The sequence below is a fragment of the Mangifera indica genome, chromosome 6, assembly GCF_011075055.1.
Source record: "Mangifera indica cultivar Alphonso chromosome 6, CATAS_Mindica_2.1, whole genome shotgun sequence".
NCBI classification, from domain to species: Eukaryota; Viridiplantae; Streptophyta; class Magnoliopsida; order Sapindales; family Anacardiaceae; genus Mangifera; species Mangifera indica.
In genome coordinates this window covers 354,581-374,520 of record NC_058142.1, presented here as the reverse complement: position 1 = coordinate 374,520, position 19,940 = coordinate 354,581, and the positions used below count along the sequence as shown (strand labels likewise).

Below are 19,940 nucleotides of genomic sequence, written 5' to 3'. Positions count from 1 at the left end.
ATTTTTGAAAATGAAATTAACTTTGTTAAGGTTAGTTTCCAGTATTAAAATTGAAACGTCGGATATTTGACGACTTTAGTTTATTTGATTCTCATGCACAAATGAATCCGTAACTCTTAGAGTATTTAGCCATCCTTAACTTTAGATAATTTTACATAGGGGTTTTTATAAATTTAGGGATTTTATATTGTTTTCTAAAAGTTTGGGGTGCACCTATTTATTAAGGTATACACAAATAATGATCTTTTTTTATAGGATGTTCTTGAATTCATAACATAATATAAACTTTAAAGTTTATACTTTTTTAATTATAAATTAAAATGTACAAAACAAAAATTTGTTAGAAAAACAGAAAGAGTTATGAACTTTGAAATAAGACTCTTGAATACATTGATATTAAAAGAAGGAAATTGAATGAAAAATAAATAAAATGAAATGACAAAGATTTTGTATTTAAAGTAAATAAATCTATAATCGTTGTTGTCTTTATAATAGAACGACGCGTGTCATAAACCCAAATTATATTTATTAGAAGAGTTTTAACATCATTTAGTGTTTATTAGTATATTTAACTTTTATTAGTATGTTTATATACAAATAATAATAATAATATTTGTTATAACATCCATTAATTTCTCTTTTCTATCTGTTTTTATATAAATATCTATAACACGAGTTTAAGGCACTACAAAAACATTTATAGTGCTATCTTTCTCTTTTATTGTTCAACCTGTTTTTAGTATTTTTAGTTAACCTTTTTATTATATCAACCCTATTTTCAATTTTGTTTATAATTAAAAAATAGCAACATTTTCAAATTTATTGTCGTTGCCTTAAAAATACTAACAGTAATGAGATTGAAATAGAGAAGCAATCAATATCAACTTTGGTGACTGACTGTAACCACTGAGTGTAATGGTATCATTTGATGAAAATAATGAAACTCCAAATGCCATATTAGGATTATTGACTATAAAAATAACGATACCTCCTCCGACAATAAAACCTATTATAATACCATTTGTCAGAAACTCAAACAGCATCAACTGACAAATCTATGAGGAGACAATCCACAGGTATGAATAGTATCATTATTTATTGCAGTTCTGGTTATTGTATTACTCTTGATCTTGAAAATGGTTTTAATGTTAAGAATCATGCCAAAATATAGGGGTTCTTCTGATAATATTAACCCTTAAATTCAAGGCTTCGTGAAATTTGATTGATTGAATCTGTTAACAAAAAGGCCCGATTTTGTTGGGCTTTAAGTCTACAACTAGATCCAGTCCAACAAAGCCCAAAAAACACTGAAAGTCACTCCGAATCCCATATAATCTTTAGCAGCAGGATCACACAAAATACCCAAAAGAAAATTACTTTCAAGTTTTTCGTCCTATCTCCAAACCAAATGCATACTTCTCCACTTACCCAGGGATTGAAACTCAATCGGACCGATCCAATTGATACCCTAAAATTGCAACAACACAAATCCAACCACCTACAATTATGAGATCAAATTAAATTCATTTTTAATTATATATAATTCAAAATTTATATTTAATAATTAAATAAATAAAATTATTTTAAAATATTATTTTTATATTTATTTAAACATTTTACTAATCTGATTAATAACACCGAAAAAATTAAAACAAATTGGGTCAAACCCGTTTATGCCCGGAAACATTGAACCAAGTTCAAAATCCTCCTACTATTTTAAATAGTAAAATAGATAAGTTAATTTTCTTTTCTTTTTTAAACTATATTTAAATGAAAAAAGATTTAAAAAAAAAAGGAAAAAGTTCTTGCTTGGCACCATAACTTTCTCGCTAGCTAAACACAATCACTCAAATTCAGTGTACCAGAGTAACCTGAGAATCCAAAACCAAGTAGGCCATTACAAAATCAATTAGTTCTCTCTATTTGGCAGCATCACATTTGGCAATGACAGAACACTAGTTACCAAATTCACTCTTCCAGTTACCTTTTATTTAAATTAAAATCCAATTAAAATCCTTCACAGAGATGCAAAAAATCTCAGAAATTAATGATTTTGAATTGGGCCCGTTAATTGTTACCCAAAAGGTGGAAGAATCCTTTTGCCTATTTTAGAAGATAATTAAAGTTTCAATGTTGTTGATAAATTTTTAGGGTTTTTTCTCTCTCTTTCTGCCCTATAAATACCAGTCTGTTTTGCAATCAAAGATATTCAGTATTACATACGTTTACTTGTGTGCAAGCAGCTGTTCTTCGTGATCTTTTTCAACTTCAGAGAGATATGGGTCGTTCTCGTGGGAATTTTCACGCTACTGATGAGGACCCAACTCAGAGGTTTGATAGAATTTCGTTGATTGGTTTTAGTTTATTCGTTTCTTGTTTAAATCTATATGCCAAATTTGTGTTTGATTGTTGCATTGTAGTTGTTATGCGTTCTGCCTGTATTTGTGTCATAATTCTCCATTTTACTTGTTTCACCGAGCATATTTGGCGCCTTTTTTTGAAGTTATATCTGAATCCCGATTTCGGTCTGTTCAGGTCTAGGAGAAAGAAGAATGTCTCCAGCGAAAATGCAGAATCTTCTGCTGCAGGTATTCTGCCACCATAATGTAATTGTAAAATGAAATCTCATGGCTGGTTCTACAATCTGTATTATAATATTCTATTACCACAGAATGTATTGCATCACTGAGAATATTGGTTTTATTTGCTTGCAAACTCTTACGAGTTTTGCCTTTTCTTTTCCTTGTAAATTCTCATTTGAAACCAGGTCAAGGAGCTGGTGAAGGGAAAAGGGATTACCACTGCAATTATTGCAACAAAGACATCACGGGGAGGATCCGCATGAAATGTGCAATTTGTCCTGATTTTGACCTCTGTGTAGAGTGCTTCAGTGTTGGAGCTGAAGTGACACCTCATAAGAGCAATCACCCCTACAAAGTTATGGTTAGCAATACTGGTCCCTCGCTTAGTTTATTAGAGTTCTCCATGATCTATGCTTATATAGATCCTGCTTTTGTTTTTCTTACAATATTGAAATAAACATTTGCTTTTAACATCAGTGTTCTCAAACAAATGGAAATTTAAAATTTGTTCAGTAAAACATTTAACTTCTTTGCTATGCTTAAGCCGGACCTCTCTGCTCAATTTAAAATTTTATTCTAACATTAATTTCGTACTTTTTTCATCCTTTTTTTTTTTTTAAATTCTATGTCAATTAATTTTTTGTTGCAGCTTTTATCAGTATCTGTGTTTTATGCTTATGTGTTTAAAATTTTCATTTTACCAGGACAATCTCTCATTCCCACTAATATGCCCTGACTGGAATGCAGATGATGAAATGCTGCTTCTAGAGGTGTTTTGAGTTCTCCTTTTCTTTTCTAATCCCTTGAAAAGTTTTGACCAGTTCTGCATGATTTGTGACAATATTTGGAATTTGGAGTAACTTATGTTTATCTTACATTTGTTAAAATTTTGTATGTTAGGGAATTGAAATGTATGGCTTCTGGAACTGGATAGAAGTTGCAGAGCATGTGGGGACAAAGACCAAAGAACAGTGTATTGAACACTATGATAGTCTATACATGAACTCCCTGTTCTTTCCTGTCCCGGTATGACATTTGAAACAAACCAAGTTCTGTTTTAAGATGTGAATTTTTTGACAGAATAAATAAGCCATCTTTTTTTTTTCTTAGGACTTGTCTCATATTGTCGGGAAAAATAAAGAGGAGCTCCTTGCAATGGCTAAGGCGCATATCGAAGGCAGGATAGGTTTGTTATGTTCTTATTTTTGAATTTCTTATCATCTTTTTTCCTGAAATATAAGATTTTATAATCTGTTGTCTTGGGATGTTACAGGATCAACCATGCCCGGGGAGCTAACTTTGAAGGAGGAATCTCCTTTTTCTCCTTCAAGAGTCAAGTATGGCCATCATTCTTATTTGCATTAGCTTATTTCACCTCTGTGTCTTCTTATGTATCAAGATGGGAACAATATCTGATGCCAATTTTCTTAATTTATTCAGACTTGAAGAACCACATAAAGGTGGGCCCTCTGGCCGTTTAATTTCTGGTTCAAATTCAGGTGAGCCTTAATATTTTGCTTGACTAGATGGTAGTGCACAACTCACTGTCTATTCAGTAATCTCATGGGTATCAACCCTTAGATTTCTGCCTTCTTTGTTAAACTTCAGAGGTAGATTCTGGGCCACGTACTAATTGCACAGATTTGGCAGTTAAAGCTGCTGTCATCAAGGCAGCAAAGCCATAATCTGAAATGTTTTTGGAGATAAGTGGTACTTTTCATTGATAGTGTCTTGATCTTATAGCAGAACCTCAAGCTGAGAGGAGTTTTAAGGGGAAGAAACTGATGCCTTCAGCGAACGATGGTCCATCTTTATTTGAGTTGAGTGGTTATAACCCCAAAAGACAGGAGTTTGATCCTGAGTATGACAATGATGCAGAGCAGCTATTGGCTGAGATGGAATTTAAATATACTGATACTGAGGAAGAACGTGAGCTTAAGCTGCGGGTGCTGCACGCTTATTCAAGGAGGTAAGTGAATTAATTGAGTTTCTTGCTTTTTCGTAGCTTTCTATTAGATTAATACATAAGTCCTTTTTAGATGATAAAATTATGTGATCCGAAAGCATCAGCTCTCAATAGTATGATAGTAAAACTTTATAAACAAAAAGAGAAACTATGTTGCTAGTTATAGTTGAGGCTTACCTTTCCTGAAACCTTGGAAGTATTTATTGTTATAAATAATATGTAAATACTATTTTTTAACTTCATATGTTATGGACTGCAGAATGAAATGGACTAATGCCTCTCTGTGCTTTCTTGTACATGTCCTATGATTGAAACAGGCTTGATGAAAGGCAGCGTAGAAAGGATTTCATACTAGAAAGAAATTTACTGTATCCAAATCCTTTCGAGAAAGATCTGTCTCCTGAAGAAAGGGCAATATGTCGGCGTTACGATGTCTTCATGCGCTTTCATTCTAAGGAAGAGCATGAGGGCTTGCTTCAGACTGTAATTTCAGAGCACCGAACTCTGAAGAGAATTCAAGAGCTTCAGGTATGAAATAGAACATTCCTAGTAGTTATATTTCCTTTAATTTAATAATAAGAAGCTTATGCAAATGGTTTGATTTTATGTTAACTGGATTTTCTAGGCTTCCTTAAAATAAGACAACTAAGATTCCACTAAATCATGCAGGAAGCCCAAGCTGCTGGATGCCGTACAACTGCTGAGGCTGATAGATTCCTTGAGCTAAAAAGGCAAAGGGAAGCTGAAGAAGCTTCTCGCAGATCAAAAGACAGTGCTAATGCTGGTCCAAGCAGTCAGAGTGGTGCAAACACTTTCATGGCTTTGGGGTCTGTTAGGAGAGACTCCAACTCAAGACCTGCAGGACAGGCTTCTGGAGGCCATGTAAATGATTTTGATATCTTGGGTTTCATTGAAACGCAATTACTGTCTGAAGCTGTAAGTATTATATCCATAGTTTTTGAACCATCTCTATCACAAAATGAACACAATGGCTTCAATACTTCACCTTTCAACTGATTTGTTGAAGTTGCCTATTTTGTTTTGGCAGGAGAAACGCCTATGCTGTGAGATCAGGTTACCTCCGCCGCTCTACCTTAGAATGCAAGAGATCATATCAAGAGAGGTTTTCAGTGGGAATGTCACCAAGAAAGCTGATGCTCATCGATTGTTCAGGATTGAAGCAAACATAGTTGATAGAGTGTATGACATGCTTGTGAAGAAGGGCCTCGCTCCTCGGTGATGACATCTCATGCATGTAAATATGCTTCTGCTGTAACTTCTATTCATTGTCATACTCAAATGATCTCGTGCCTGTAAATCTACCTCTGTTGTATTCATTGTCATACAGAGATGAAAATTTTGTTTATTTAGTCAGTGTTCATATGAAAACATTCAAAACTATATATATCAATGCACATTGGGAGTTGTAATTAGGATTGTATGAGGTAACCCTGACTTGAGTTTGAGTCGAATTGGTTTGAATTTAACGAATTGTCAGAAAGTTATATATAGATTCATCTTTCTTTATGATTTTTCTACTTTTCCAATAATTCTTTTCCTTATTTATATTTAATAAATTTTCTTTTTCTTTTTCAATACTTTTTGACAATTTTTCTGATGCTCAAATTAGATTTTTTGGATTTGATTTACCTGGATTCAAATTCATCTCTAATTTGTAATTAAGGAAATATGTAATAACAAGCTTGATAGAGTTCCCCTCATGGTAAGCTTTATTCAAAAGGCATTTTCAATCTTATTGAAGAGCTCATTGCCTTGGGAATCTACTCAGGATTCCATTGATTTAGAAGTATTAAAATCCTGAAGAGTGATATTATTTTTTTTAAAAGTTAATTTTATATATACCAAAGAAAAAAAAACAAGATATATCTCAAATAATGGTCAAAAGAGCAAACACATAGGCTCGAAACCTCTTTCCCCTAACAATTGTAATGTCAATATACGAGAGAGAGGAAACAATTCGACAACAATAATTATAAACTCTCCATTTTTACTATAACCTCAATCAGATATTAAAATTAAAAACAGAAAAAGAGAGAGAGTTCAACCAAACATCAATCTAAAATCAATAACAAAATCTAATGCAAAAGATGAACATCAAAATATATGCTAAATGGCTCTAAACTGTGGTGGAATACTAAATCTAAAAAGCTAAGTCATGAATCTTGACTCAAACAATGCTACAAATATTAGTATTAATGACCTGAATTTGACTGTAAAGGATAGAAATAACCATGCAAGAGTGTGTTTGAAGAGTAGAATTACACATTCCAAGTAATATAAATTTAATCACTTTCCAGTGATAATGTAAAATTTGTCCCAGATATGCACACTGCTTTTACTACTTATTGAAGATAAATGCATTACTATAGAAATATTTTTCTAATAGAGGCTTCATTTTAAAAAACATATATTTTGAAATATTATAGAAGATGATACATTATTTGAGAAATACAACATTATTCTAATGCACATATTACAACCAGTGTATCATGTTCACTGCACATTTATAATATAAATAGTATGAATTCTAATCAAACTGCACTCGAACAAAGGTCAACTTTAACTCAGTTTGAATTTAAAAGTTTAGGTCTAGCTTAAGCATACTCAAACTGACAATGAAGTCATTGGAGAAACCACACCAAAGCATTAGAGAAAAATGATTGCCAAAGAGGACAAAGAAGAATTGTCAAAGGAAAAGAAGTAGAACTTTCTGATAACTCCCCAGATTTGCTCAAGGTCCAAACTGACTGGAAATGGTTCTTGCAAACGACTGAAAAAAAAGACATCTCTGGAGTAAAAAGTTCATTATTTGATTTCCTTAACAAACATGGACAATCTTAAAACCTTTACAGTTAAAACCTGACACTATGCTGAAAAAATAAACCTTTTGACATGTAACAGACAATTCATACCAACTATGGACGCAAAAGAATACATTAATTGACTACTAAGACCGAAGTCAGCTACTTATGACCTGATAAAGATACTGCTAAGTCTTAAAACCAAAACTTCTGATGCATATTTTAACGCAATTCTATATTGCTATACATCTGCCATTTCTCCTAAATTTATAAAACCTGAGAATCATCTTCTAAGCATTTGTATGCCAACTCTTCCCTATATTATATACAGGAAAACCAGAAAAACACATTTACCATGTAGGTCAAAGTTTCTCCACCGCTTTCTGTACCAACTATTATACATCTTACACGATCACTTGCTGAGATTCAACTACTAATTTCTTCTGATTGGCAGATTCATTACTATAATCATTATCCAATATCATTTTGGCCTCATCGCCCACATCTTGTTTGTTAGCTTTGTCATTAACATCCTCATCATTTCCATCTCCAACTTTGCTAATTTCATTTCCAACATTGACATAAGGCTTCTTTCTGATATCAACTTCCTTCACATTTTTCAGGTCATCAAGCATGACTGAACCTGCTAATTCTGCATCAACTTCTTTAACCACATCAAGTTTGGAAGTTGTGATAACTTTCTGCTCCAGCAATGCATTGCTACCACAATGTTGTGCTTCTTTGATAGTAGAACACATTGAGTGCTTCACATCTGAGTTTGTATTTGCAGATACAAAAGAGAGTATATCTGGATTTACCATTACTTCAACCCATTTGTCACCAACCCAATCTTTGGAAGTCCTAACATCTTTTTTCTGGACAGTCAGGAACTTGTCTTCACCTAAAGCACAAAAAATGCGCATTGTTCACCATGATTCCTAGTGGGTACAGGATGAAGAGAAGAACCAGAAAGTACCACGGAACATACCAGGTAGGTAAACTTGCAGGACGTCATTTCCAGAAATGTTGATGGCAATTACAACACCTTCCCACCATCCGTTGCTCCACCATGCATCAACTGGTGCTCCGACATCAAATGTACAGCCTGCAGAATCTTCCACAGGCCATGGTCGGATTGTAGGGCGCCCTGGGCATCTCATGCCCAGTTTATCAGGAGGGGCAACTCTACATGCAGGTATCCATTCCTACACAGTAATTAAAAAATAAAAAGTTAAAATCTTCTTGGTTAAGTCTTGCTACAAACAGACAGAGACTGCTCAAGTGAAGGTACCAAGGGCCACCTCTTTAGCTAAAATCACCAGTATTATTAATATAACTAATTATTTACCAGATCAAAGATCCACCACCAACAAACTTCAGTAAAATCTGAGAATTTTTCAAAATTAATACCTCTAGATTTCTAGGGCCATCAGCTTCTTCCACATCATCATATTTAACTTTAAGATGCTTCTGTGATGTTTGCAAAACTTGACACCTAAACCAGCAGCCTCGAATGCCACTGTCTTGACAGAGAAATTCTATTTTTTCATCCACCTTAAATGAAGCAGGACATTTAGGCTGTGGTATGCCCGTTGTTTTTCTTGACAGCCTTAACTTTAATTTTGGGTATTTCCCCTCACCATTCAAAATTTGGCCTTCAGGAAATGTACTTTTCACACCAAAGACACCTTCAAGTCCCTCTTTCCCCTTGCTACTTCGACTTCTTTTAGCAGTCAGCCTCACAGGATCCTCATCTTCCTCATTCCTTTTATGGTACTTGACCTTCTGCTTGGACACAGATGGGGATAAAGCAGAGAGGATTGCTTGATTAGAGTAACCTCGCAATTTAGTGAGAGTGAAGGGTTTAACCTTATCGTTTTTGATCTGCCTAAAGCACATATGGATACTTGAGGTTGAAGTATGAGGAACAGCAGCCACACATTTCTCATAGTGCATAGGAGTCAAGACTGTCGCCAGACCATCAACACTCTCTGCACTGATCACTTGAACATGAGCGGTGATAAAAACTTCTCTAGGACGTGGATGCAAATTAGGAATTACCCCTTCAATTTCCTGATGGTAGTGAAACCATCGCACCTTCACCTTCTTCTGCCCCTTCTTGTCTTCATACATATCTTCCAGGTATGCAAGGTAGTGACTTTTTTCTTCAGCCATGATAAAGACAAAGGAATGAACCTAGATGACAGGGGCATAACGACAAAGAGAAGCAATCTTGTCGATCAGAAGTGAGAAAAATACCAGCAGTAAACAAAAAACAATTAATTACTACATGAGTAAATAATTGATTAAGAAAGTGCCCCTTACTGCTATTGTAGTTCCATTCCTGGAAAAGGAATGGAAGTGCTTGAGCTGTTTAGTGCATATCCAAGCAACACCAGACCACTGAATGTTTGAATGTTGAACTCTCAATTTCCTGAGTGCCTGTAATTGCATTTAAATTTCAAATCTAACAATAAAAGAGAGTATGAAAAGCTGAAATAACAGACTGCAACAGATCGATACAATTGAATCCAGTAAATGGGTTTGATGAGTAATCAGTCCAGTCATAGACAGATCATGAGATCCGAAATCTTGTCGACGACCATTCACCTGTGAATCTGCAGTGAAAATATAAGTATCATCCATAAAATTGGTCTAACAGTAGACAGTAATTTAAAAAAAAAAACATCACAATTATTGAGCCTTCCATCTATCAATAACAATGTAATTACGTCATTATTACAAATGTGGCAAGAGACAGTATGTATATATATATATCCAAGACGGACCATGTGTCAAGGTTTTGCAAACACCAAAAGTCAAAAAATAGAGACAAATCAAGCAATCATGGACCAAATGATTGCCCGCCTTCCGGTAACCATTACCAAGGGGTGATATTATGACAGAAGAAACACATACAAGCTATATAATACACCAACCTTAACACAACTATATGGAAATACCTAAAATCAAATCTCCTTTCAAAATTTAATGGAAACAAGTACAACTATATGGAATGTAGCATTAGCGATTAACAGAAAAAATGAAATATGACATTACAAGATTGACAAATGCAATACCCAAGCAGAGTCACCTTCTCTATGTCAAATGATCATCCAGGGAATATAAAATGGTGAACACACAACAAATTTTCTTGAATAATCATTAGAACATAAATTACATGAAATTCAAAATCAACAAATTCAAACAGAAAGTGAAATATTCCAGTGTTCTTGCCATGCATGTACATGGAGACGAGAGTTAGTTAGAGATTCTAAACACATTTCTCTGCTCACCTAACCACTATATCTTGCGTAATGTAAGATCCACCACTAGAAACTAATAGAAACAGCAATGCTATAAAAAAGAACAATGATAACAAAACCAATTCAGAATGTAATAATGGAATACAAACTAGAATCATTGCACTGTTATAGATGCCAAAAAGTTTATTAAATGAGGCTCCAAAGTTAAGCAACAAATTCATTAACACCTTCCTCCGATTGGCAAAATGAAATGGCAATTATTACTTTGGAAACTAAGATTAAAAAATACAAAAACAATAGCCTCTGTGCTACAGTACAAAAATTAGACAAAACAATAAAGGAAGCATAGAGCGAGGATGCCACATAATTATTGATAATTCTTAAGGTTCAATAATTAACTTAATTCCTCATGCAAAGCCCAAAAGTCTTGACCAAAAACACTGTTATATAAGTGGGCTTTAACATTTACATGCAACAAAATAACAGGTAATAACACTTTTCATAGCAAAAAATTTATTATATAGTGTTAAAATTTCAAAAAGAATTCTGATGCATTCTTTTGGCAAAAAACCAGTGCTGTTGCAAACCATAGATAGCAGGGTATTGTGCAGTCAACTTCAATCAAGTACATCTACCACCAATAAAATGTAATCTACAATAGCAAAGAAATGAAAAACATGCAAATCTAACAAACGCCTACATTGAGCAGTAATTAAGACCAATAAACAAACAACAGATATAACTGACGTAAGATACTTAAATACTTCATGATACTTCTATGGAAAGTTATTAGTTAAGCCCATGTGAGTATGAATGCATGCATGTACGATATATAATAGAACAACAAATTTAGGAATAGAAATTAATACTAAAAAGATGGGCATCAAGTTCATAAAGCATGAGAAAAAGAGTTCCAACTATTAATTACTCACTAGACACACAAACATGTAATCTACAACTCAAAGAAGTTTCAAATACTCTCATAAATACCTACAATGCAAAGAGATAAAATAACCTTGTGTAACTATACATGTGTACATATAGGAGAAAGAGACAGTAAAAGCATGAGAAAAAGAGTTCCGATTACTATTAATTACTCACTAGACACACAAACATGTAATCTACAACTCAAAGAAGTTTCAAATACTCTCATAAATACCTACAATGCAAAGAGATAAAATAACCTTGTGTAACTATACATGTGTACATATAGGAGAAAGAGACAGTAAAAGCATGAGAAAAAGAGTTCCGATTACTATTAATTACTCACTAGACACACAAACATGTAATCTACAACTCAAAGAAGTTTCAAATACTCTCATAAATACCTACAATGCAAAGAGATAAAATAACCTTATGTAACTATACATGTGTACATATAGGAGAAAGAGACAGTAAAAGAATATCATATAACTTGGGTGGATCAGAAGGTGGGGAATATTGTTTCAACAGTGAAATGAATTCATGCTACAATATAAAACATGGCATAAGAAAATCTGAGATTTTGAATATCGGTGACTAGAATTCAACATATACTAAGGTCTATAAAATGTTTCACCAAATCCAATAGAATGGAACTAATGCAACAAGCGATGACAAAGTCAAAGATGAGAGATAAATTTTTACATTCAACTTCAAGGAGAAAGCTGCTCCCCATTAATAACAAGCACTCTTGCATGCAAATGACAATCCTGCCCTAACTGCTCAACTGCCACCCTTCTATCATGTAATGCAAATCATAATTACGGGTACGAATGCTACATTGATATTCAATCACAACAAACAACACTTACTCAATAATTCCATGCTATGTACACTTGAATATTGATGATTATTAAAAACTTGAATATGCGCTTATTACATACTTGAAAAATCAACTTGGGGTTGACACTTCGCGACCAGTGATGACAACCAGTCCACGACTTCTCGTCTTGCTCGCCATTTTGTGGATGCATTGATAAACCTTTCTGACCCATAAGCATTTAAGAACTCATCCGAAACAACATACATCATGTGCCTTATACTCCTCTCAGTACCTATGACGGCAAGAACCAGATCCCCAAATGTATCCTTCAAGTAAAAGTGAACAACACGGTTACCACGCTCATGGCACATAATGTGCTCTTCCCAAGCAACAAAACCATGCATATCTTTAGACATTTTGTCAATGAAAAGTTCCACAAAGCTTTCAAAGAACCCTTATCTGCTACATTAGCTGAAATCAAGTAAACAACAATTCAAGCAATAAGTGTTTGATACTAAAGCAACCCAGTTAAGTACACATTAAACAAAATTATACCCACAAGGAACCCTAATATGATACTTAAAATATCAACTAAACCCTAAAAGCACTAAAAAAAATCCATGAAGTGTATACATAAATTAGAATTCCGGCAAATTCAAAGTCTCACCTGGCGCTGGCCTCGGACTATTAGCTTTACAGACGAACAAAGTCCCACCAAGCACTACAAAACAAGCCAACAAACCAAAATAGGCACAAAACAGGGTTTAAAAAAAACCAAAACCCAAGTGAAAAGAAACAAACTTTATGCAGCTGAGCTTGAGAAACTAAGAACAAAAAGCCCAGTCGGTTCAGACTTAAAAGGGTTCTCTTTGTTTCTCTTTTTATGTTGTTTTCAGCGTTTAGGTCTAAGACAATTCGGTGAAGAGGCTAAGAAACAGGAGGGTTCACACAGAGAATGAGGCCAGGTTGCAGGGCAAGAGTCAAGAGGCCATGTCCGCGGTAGAGAACAAAGCAAAGACCGGAGAGGGGTAAAAATGGAATTTCAGGCCACATTAGGATAGTCCTCTATGTGTAACTGAAAAATAGTATGAACCCTAATCAACACGTGGCAATTCAGAGAGTTCTGATGTCATCAATGTGAAACCGACAAAATTTTGCCTCTTTGCCTTTCAAGATACTGTTCTAGCCGTCTGGGCGTTTGGTTTTGGGGGGGGGGGGGGGGGGTGGGGTGGTGGGTTGTGCTGTGGTGTTTGGGGTTGCGGTTATTATTTATTTAATTTATAAATAATAAAAAATTTTATCACCTTCAATTATTTATGTTATTTTATTTAATTTATAAAAAATATAATTTTTTTATAATATTTTATTATCAATAATGATATAATACGTAATATCATTGATAATTTGATTATCATATCAAATTTAGATATTAAAAAATATTAAAGTAATTTTAATTTTATTATAATTATATTCTTATTTATTAATTTTTTAGATAAATATAATCTCATTTTTAATTAATATAATAAATAACATAAAAAGTATTTTTGAATAATTATACTAAAAAATATTTAAGTAAAATAATATACTAATATTCTTTTATTATCTTTAACAAAACATAATAATTATTTATATTTATCTATTTTTACTAAATTTTATCAAATATATTAATAATTTATACCTAATAATCTTTAAGATAATTCATCTTTAAGATAATTATTTAATTTTAGTAATAAAACATTCTCTCTAAATCAAACATCCCTTACAAATTTTTCATGCAAATCCTAGCACCAGATTTGTTGAGGTGATGAATTTAACTAAAAGTGGTCAGATTTTTGCACCCAAAGTCTTGTTTTATCAAACTCTTATTGTATTTGAGTTTATCTTATTAGTGATTTTTTTTTCATAAGTTGAATGAGTGAAATTTAATCTATAGCCAATTATTTATTTTATATTTAAGTTAAAGTTAAATTAATCTTTACCCAAATTTAGTTAAACATGAATTTATCCTTACATATATTAAACCTTTAATAATAATCATTTAATGTTTCCCTAATTCTAAAGTTTATGTATCCAAGGCCAAATTACCTGTACGAATGGAGCATAAAAATTCATGAATCAGAGACACTTGGATATTACACGGTCAAAGAAACTCGAGAGATTAAAGTAAAACTTATATATATATTTATAATTAGTGTTAATTTTAGCATTGGGATTATATAATTTAATATTATTTTATTTTTAAATTAAAATTATTTAATTATATATTAAAATATGAAAATTTTCAAATTTCTTATATTACTGTATAAAAAAAGGCTACAGCCACTACTCATAGGAGTGGACTGGCTAGCTGTACAAAACAATCTCATGATCTGGTAAACATACCAATGTGAAGACCTTTACAGTTCTGAGAATCCAATTCTACCTCCCAACATTCACCAACTCAATTGCAAACCCTTTCAAATTTTTATCTCCGTCAAAACCACTTCGTGCCAAAACACCCACTTCACATTCACCTTCAAGAATTATCCCCAGCGCTAGACAAACTCTGAGGCATTCTACAGAAACCTGTCACATAAACAAACTCAGAATGAGAGTTTCTTCAAGTTTTGCTAGATGGGTATCCAAGGTTTGTGTTGCTTGGAGCTGTTTCTATAGGATTTTTGTTGTTTATGGAATTAGATAACAAAAAGGTCTTGGCTTTGGGGCCTCAAGGTCCTTTAGTAGAAGAGTTCTGGAAAATTGTTCAAAGATACGCTCTTTATGAATTTACAGTGAGTACTGGTGCCCTTTACACTATTATTTTGCCTATATTTGAGTTGCTGAAGAACCCAAATCTGCAGTTCTCCTTTTGATGATTTTGGGTGCCACCATCTTCATTATTTCTCAAGTACTTTCAGCCGTGGTTGGTGTCACTGAATTTAACTATAGTTTTGGTTTTTCTATGCAAACTTATGTCAGTACTTATTTTTGAATCTTTGAGCTTATCCGTACATTTAATTTATGGGTATTTGCCTTGTTATGTCAAGCCGCTACTAATGCAGGATTATCAACAATCTGCCTCTGAACTAGAGTAAAACTTATCAAGTTGACAGTAACTATTGATAATTATGGCAATAGATACAAGCTAGCATTGTTCATTTTCCATTTTTATTGAGGAATCAGAGTGGATTCTTATCATAGACAAAATAGTAGGTACTCAAACATATACACTATCGAATTCTTGGGATTAATCATCGCTTCAGCAGCAAGCCACATTCGATATTGTTAAAGGGTAGCGAAAACTGTTAGCATACTGGAAGGAGAGAGTTTCTCCAGGGCCGAGAGGCTCCCCATCATTGACCAGGCAATCATCATAGTACACTCGCCTAAACACTCTGGGATTCACCAACCTGGCAGAGCTGAACCATCCACAACTTACATGAATGTTGGAGATACTGCAACCTGAGACACACACATTCAGGATTTGAACTGTGTACGAGGGAATTCCATTAGGAAGTGGAGCTGTTGAGCCCTGAAGTATCACAATGTCATCCTTTGAACAAGCTGTGCCAATCCTGTTTCCGTCACCATCATCTGCATCATTGTTAAGTCTAGGCTCGGTTTATTTTGATGTCCATTTCTAATCAGAGGCTATATATATGGTAAATATAGGCACTTACCGATATCAAAGGCTTTAATGTGTCTATTTACAAAGTTTCAACTCGAGTTCAAGGCAATTTCACAAGTTCATTTAAACAGGTGACCACTTCATGCAACTTTGAAAGCCATGTGAGAATCGGCTTAGTTCAGGAGACATTTTAATGGAAACCAACTTTCTTCTTAATGGAAAACCTCTAGTAGGCCATCTAAAACTCTTCTTAATTCAATGAACTCATTAATTAGTGAATTATTACCATCATTATTTTACAGTGACCAGCTGTAAAAAAGAGTAAGGAGTGATGAGGGAGGGAGGAGGCACTGTTACCAGGAGACTGCAGCAGCTTGCGGGCAACAGCAGTAGTGTTTTCCTTGGAAAAGACCAATCTTTTAATGCTGCCATCTTTAATGGCTTCAGCTTGAAATAACTCCGCCCCTGCACGTATGCATTTTCACTACCATATTTTATTTCAAAACAAAAGTTCTTCCAGCAACTCAATAAATGGCGCAGCATGTAAGACGAACTAGAATCTGTATATTACTTAAGAAAGAGAAAGAATTTATCCTAGTTCGTCCAAAATGCAGCTAAGTCCAGTAGAGTAAATATATTTGATAATGAATTTGAAAAACTAGAAGGACTTTTCATGGGACAAACAAAAACCACTAACGGTTTACACCCCAGTTAACTAATACATTAGCAAGGAACAGGTAACAGATAGCTAAAAGCTTATTGAAGTTTCGTGATTCGATATTGGGACACAGCGTAAAGCAACGGCACCATTACGTTTCTGGAAAGTTTTGCACTAAATCAGAAGTATCACAAAGTGTAGAAAAGCAGAAAACAAAGGAATGACAAACGTTTTTTCAGTTTTAATGACACATTTTGTTAAGCAGCAATATATATTTCAGTTGTTCCATCGGGATTTCTTTGAAACACAGACGTTTGCAATTGCACCTGAGAATAAATGATACTTCTTTAAAGAGGATAGGTATAAGACACAGATCTACAGCCGGCGTACCAAAGTGAAGAGCTAGCGATGTAGAGAGAAATACAGCCACAAAGAGCATGGAAATTCTTGGGATATCAATGATTCTGAGTTTAAGCATCGCTTCTCTCACGGTAATTCTAACTAAACCTCCCACGTAAACTGACCTGGAAAATGCAGCAAAGCAAATTATTAAGATTCTAAAGTAATTAAAATGGAAAAGAAACATGTAACGATAGATACATTCAAAAGACTAGAAAGAGAAAGAATTGAATAACCTTCAAACAAGTACAAGCAGCTGCAGAAGAAGAGGTAGTTTGATGAGCGAGCAAGGCTGTGTTTATGCAGCTTCTGGGGTCAGAATATATATATAAATATAATACAGTACTTAAATGCTTTCACTTACACGGGGGCCATGCGTGCATGTGAATAATATATGTTTAGTATAAATTTTAGACAAGTGGAAGCGTGTTACAGCATATCTGCCTCCGTTTTCTGCAGAAGCATCTGCAATTTCTACACGTATGGAACGGTTTTAATGTTCATCTCCACAATTTAACCATAACTTTTCAATGTGTGGAGTGCTTTATTGACCGACTCTTTGTAGTTCCTTGTCCGAGGATCGAAGTTAATAATGTTGCAGCAAGAATTCTCAGGTTGTAGGTCTGCAACATTATAAAATGGAATCCGTTGAGAAAAAGTGAAACATCTGTTTTCAAAAAATATAGTAATTTAAGAAGGTTTGCTCTAAGAGAATTGAAAGAGTGACATTGTTTACAATATATATGAAAAAGAAGGGGAGCCATGCATAAACTGGAAACATGGTGTTATTATATTGAAGTTGAAAGTGATGATAAAGTTGCAATTATGTCAAAAACAACCTTTAATAAACTCAGCATGAATTTAAGCTGCCTTTGCTTATGTCAAATCAAAAGATGCTCTCCACCCTAGCTTATGTGCAGTGGTGGTGAAATAAAGGATTCTCCAAATTCAAGAAGTAGGGACTCCAAGTTCATATGGAATGGGATGCTTTTGTTCGTCGGCCTTATAGTCTTTTATTGGAAAATGTACTAGTGTTTCGCTGTCCATCCTTAGATTGGATGAGCGTAAGTTGTATTTACCATCTTGGGATGGCTCCTTTTTTTGACTAAATGTATATATTTAGGTTTTTTTTTTTTTTTTTTTAAAGAAAGGTAAATTCATATGGGAGTGTGAGGGTACATTTGATAACTACAATTGCTAGGGCCTTGTCACGGTGAGTGACCTAAGATTAATAGCCCACGCAAATAGAATAAAATTTCTTCTTTCACCTAGTGAAATTTTGTCTAATTTTTTAAATTTCAAATTAAGTTATTTTACGTAAATTTTTGTCATTAGTTATCTTTGCGATTTGGTGTGAACCCACCAGTGTAAGTGTTTTTAAATTTTATTTGGCTTCTGCCATTGCTCAGAATCACTTAATGAGGGCTTTAAAACATGCCCACATCTGTAAATTAGCAACAGTTGAGAGCAGTTGGCATTCACCGACCTAGTACTTGGAGAAATTACAGTGTGATTTTAAGGTATTGATCAAGAAGTTAAATGGCTATTAAAGTTTCAATACTTTTGAGAATTTTCGAGAAAGAAAAGCTTGAAGAGTCGCCAAAAGCAGGAGATAGATGCCGGCTTTTAAGCTTTTCATAAGCGGCGTTATTTACTGACTTGTCTGTTTATTGACCCCATAAACTTAATTAATTACTTAACCCTCATGAGGCTACAATTAGTTTCATCTTTTTCTTTCAGAAATTCCCCGATTCCCAGAAGGCATATGCTGCACTCACGTGAAGGTAGCAGAGATGCAAGAAGATTAGATGGAAGTTGTGTTGTATCTTTTAATATTAGAAGATGCCCAGATGCATGCATGCATGAAGTATTATAGTGGGATCATTGGAATGTGTAAATGAAAAAGCATGAACAGTAGCAGGCCACAAGGGCGCAACCCCACTGCCTTAAATTAGGGAAAATTCAACTTGCAGCAGCCTTTTGAGCACTGCATGCACACACCTCGAGTCATAATGGCTAAAGCTTGATAGATCTTGGCAGGGATAAGAGTCGACTTATCAGTCAGCTCCAATTTGCACTTTTGAAATGCAAGTTTCCATCAACAGTAGTGCAATTTCAGAGACAAAAGCTTGCGAGTAAAGCAGTTTGTAACCATATATAATCATCTTATAATTTATTTTCATCCGTCTGTTTACATATATTGAATTATATACAACATAATCATACATAGCGATGATGCTAAAAATCACAACATCGATACTAGCATGTATGAGATGAAAAAGTCATCCAGAAAAGATTGTGTGAAACTGTTGAAATTGCCAGTTCTCATTTCCACCATTAAGAGAGTTAGAATGTTTTGTTCGCATTGTATTGTCGACTAGCGACTAATTAACATGCTAAACGCATTGCTAGTTGCTTTTAGAGTCAATTTCGTGAGTTAGACAGAGGAAAACTCCAACCGCAATTGGAGAAATAATTAAATAGAAAGAAGGGGACATATAACCAAGTGAATTGAATGCACAAATTTGGACGTTGAATGAATGAATCCTGGCTAAATTGGGTCAAGCATTCCTTATCATTATCCTCAAAGTTGTTGAAGCAAATCCACTAATTATTAATTATGTTATATCTTCTTATCTTGATAAAAAACAATAATTGAAATCTTTACTTATCTAGTACGATATATTTTGTCTAAACAATATATATGTTTAGATTTGAGTTAAACTAATTTAATCTCAGTTTAGTATTCAATTCAAATAAGTCCAATTAATATAAATTTGAATAAAATCATTCTGAATCTAACAAGTTGCTCATATATTCATCTTTTTCAATTTTTTTTCTATGGTAGAGGTTTCTTCTTTTACATCTTTAAACATTTTCTTCAATAGCATTATCA

The 19,940-nt window shown here is 33.9% G+C and overlaps 3 protein-coding genes across 6 annotated transcripts; 1 reads left to right on the top strand and 2 right to left on the bottom strand.

Moving 5' to 3' along the window:
• The first annotated feature begins 1,819 nt into the window (after positions 1-1,819).
• Positions 1,820-6,075, top strand: LOC123218040 (transcriptional adapter ADA2b-like). Of its 2 annotated transcripts, XM_044639232.1 has the most exons (13): positions 1,871-1,889; positions 2,244-2,331; positions 2,536-2,588; positions 2,768-2,943; positions 3,287-3,352; positions 3,483-3,608; positions 3,693-3,768; positions 3,856-3,919; positions 4,023-4,081; positions 4,326-4,551; positions 4,866-5,076; positions 5,218-5,484; positions 5,597-6,075. In XM_044639232.1, exons 2-13 carry the CDS (start codon positions 2,279-2,281, stop codon positions 5,786-5,788), a joined length of 1,569 nt encoding a protein of 522 aa, XP_044495167.1. In that variant the 5' UTR covers positions 1,871-1,889; positions 2,244-2,278; the 3' UTR covers positions 5,789-6,075. The 2 variants fall into 2 exon arrangements, with proteins under 2 accessions (XP_044495168.1, XP_044495167.1); XM_044639233.1 differs by having other exon boundaries at positions 1,820-2,331; positions 4,329-4,551.
• Positions 6,076-7,358: 1,283 nt separating this feature from the next.
• Positions 7,359-13,418, bottom strand: LOC123219208. 3 transcript variants are annotated; one of them, XM_044641013.1, is made up of 8 exons: positions 13,048-13,418; positions 12,502-12,851; positions 9,894-9,988; positions 9,696-9,812; positions 9,240-9,566; positions 8,781-9,155; positions 8,359-8,575; positions 7,359-8,271 (listed from the first exon to the last, which is right to left on the bottom strand). In XM_044641013.1, exons 2-8 carry the CDS (start codon positions 12,794-12,796, stop codon positions 7,775-7,777), a joined length of 1,923 nt encoding a protein of 640 aa, XP_044496948.1. In that variant the 5' UTR covers positions 12,797-12,851; positions 13,048-13,418; the 3' UTR covers positions 7,359-7,774. The 3 variants fall into 3 exon arrangements, with proteins under 3 accessions (XP_044496948.1, XP_044496947.1, XP_044496949.1); XM_044641012.1 differs by having other exon boundaries at positions 8,781-9,566; positions 13,048-13,101; positions 13,182-13,418; XM_044641014.1 differs by having other exon boundaries at positions 8,781-9,566; positions 9,981-9,988.
• Positions 13,419-15,494: 2,076 nt separating this feature from the next.
• On the bottom strand, positions 15,495-17,328 carry LOC123219611 (TPD1 protein homolog 1). Its single transcript, XM_044641613.1, has 4 exons — positions 17,281-17,328; positions 17,036-17,169; positions 16,345-16,452; positions 15,495-15,953 (listed from the first exon to the last, which is right to left on the bottom strand). The coding sequence occupies exons 2-4, from the start codon at positions 17,121-17,123 to the stop codon at positions 15,619-15,621; spliced, it is 531 nt and encodes a 176-aa protein (XP_044497548.1). The 5' UTR covers positions 17,124-17,169; positions 17,281-17,328; the 3' UTR covers positions 15,495-15,618.
• Positions 17,329-19,940: the final 2,612 nt, after the last annotated feature.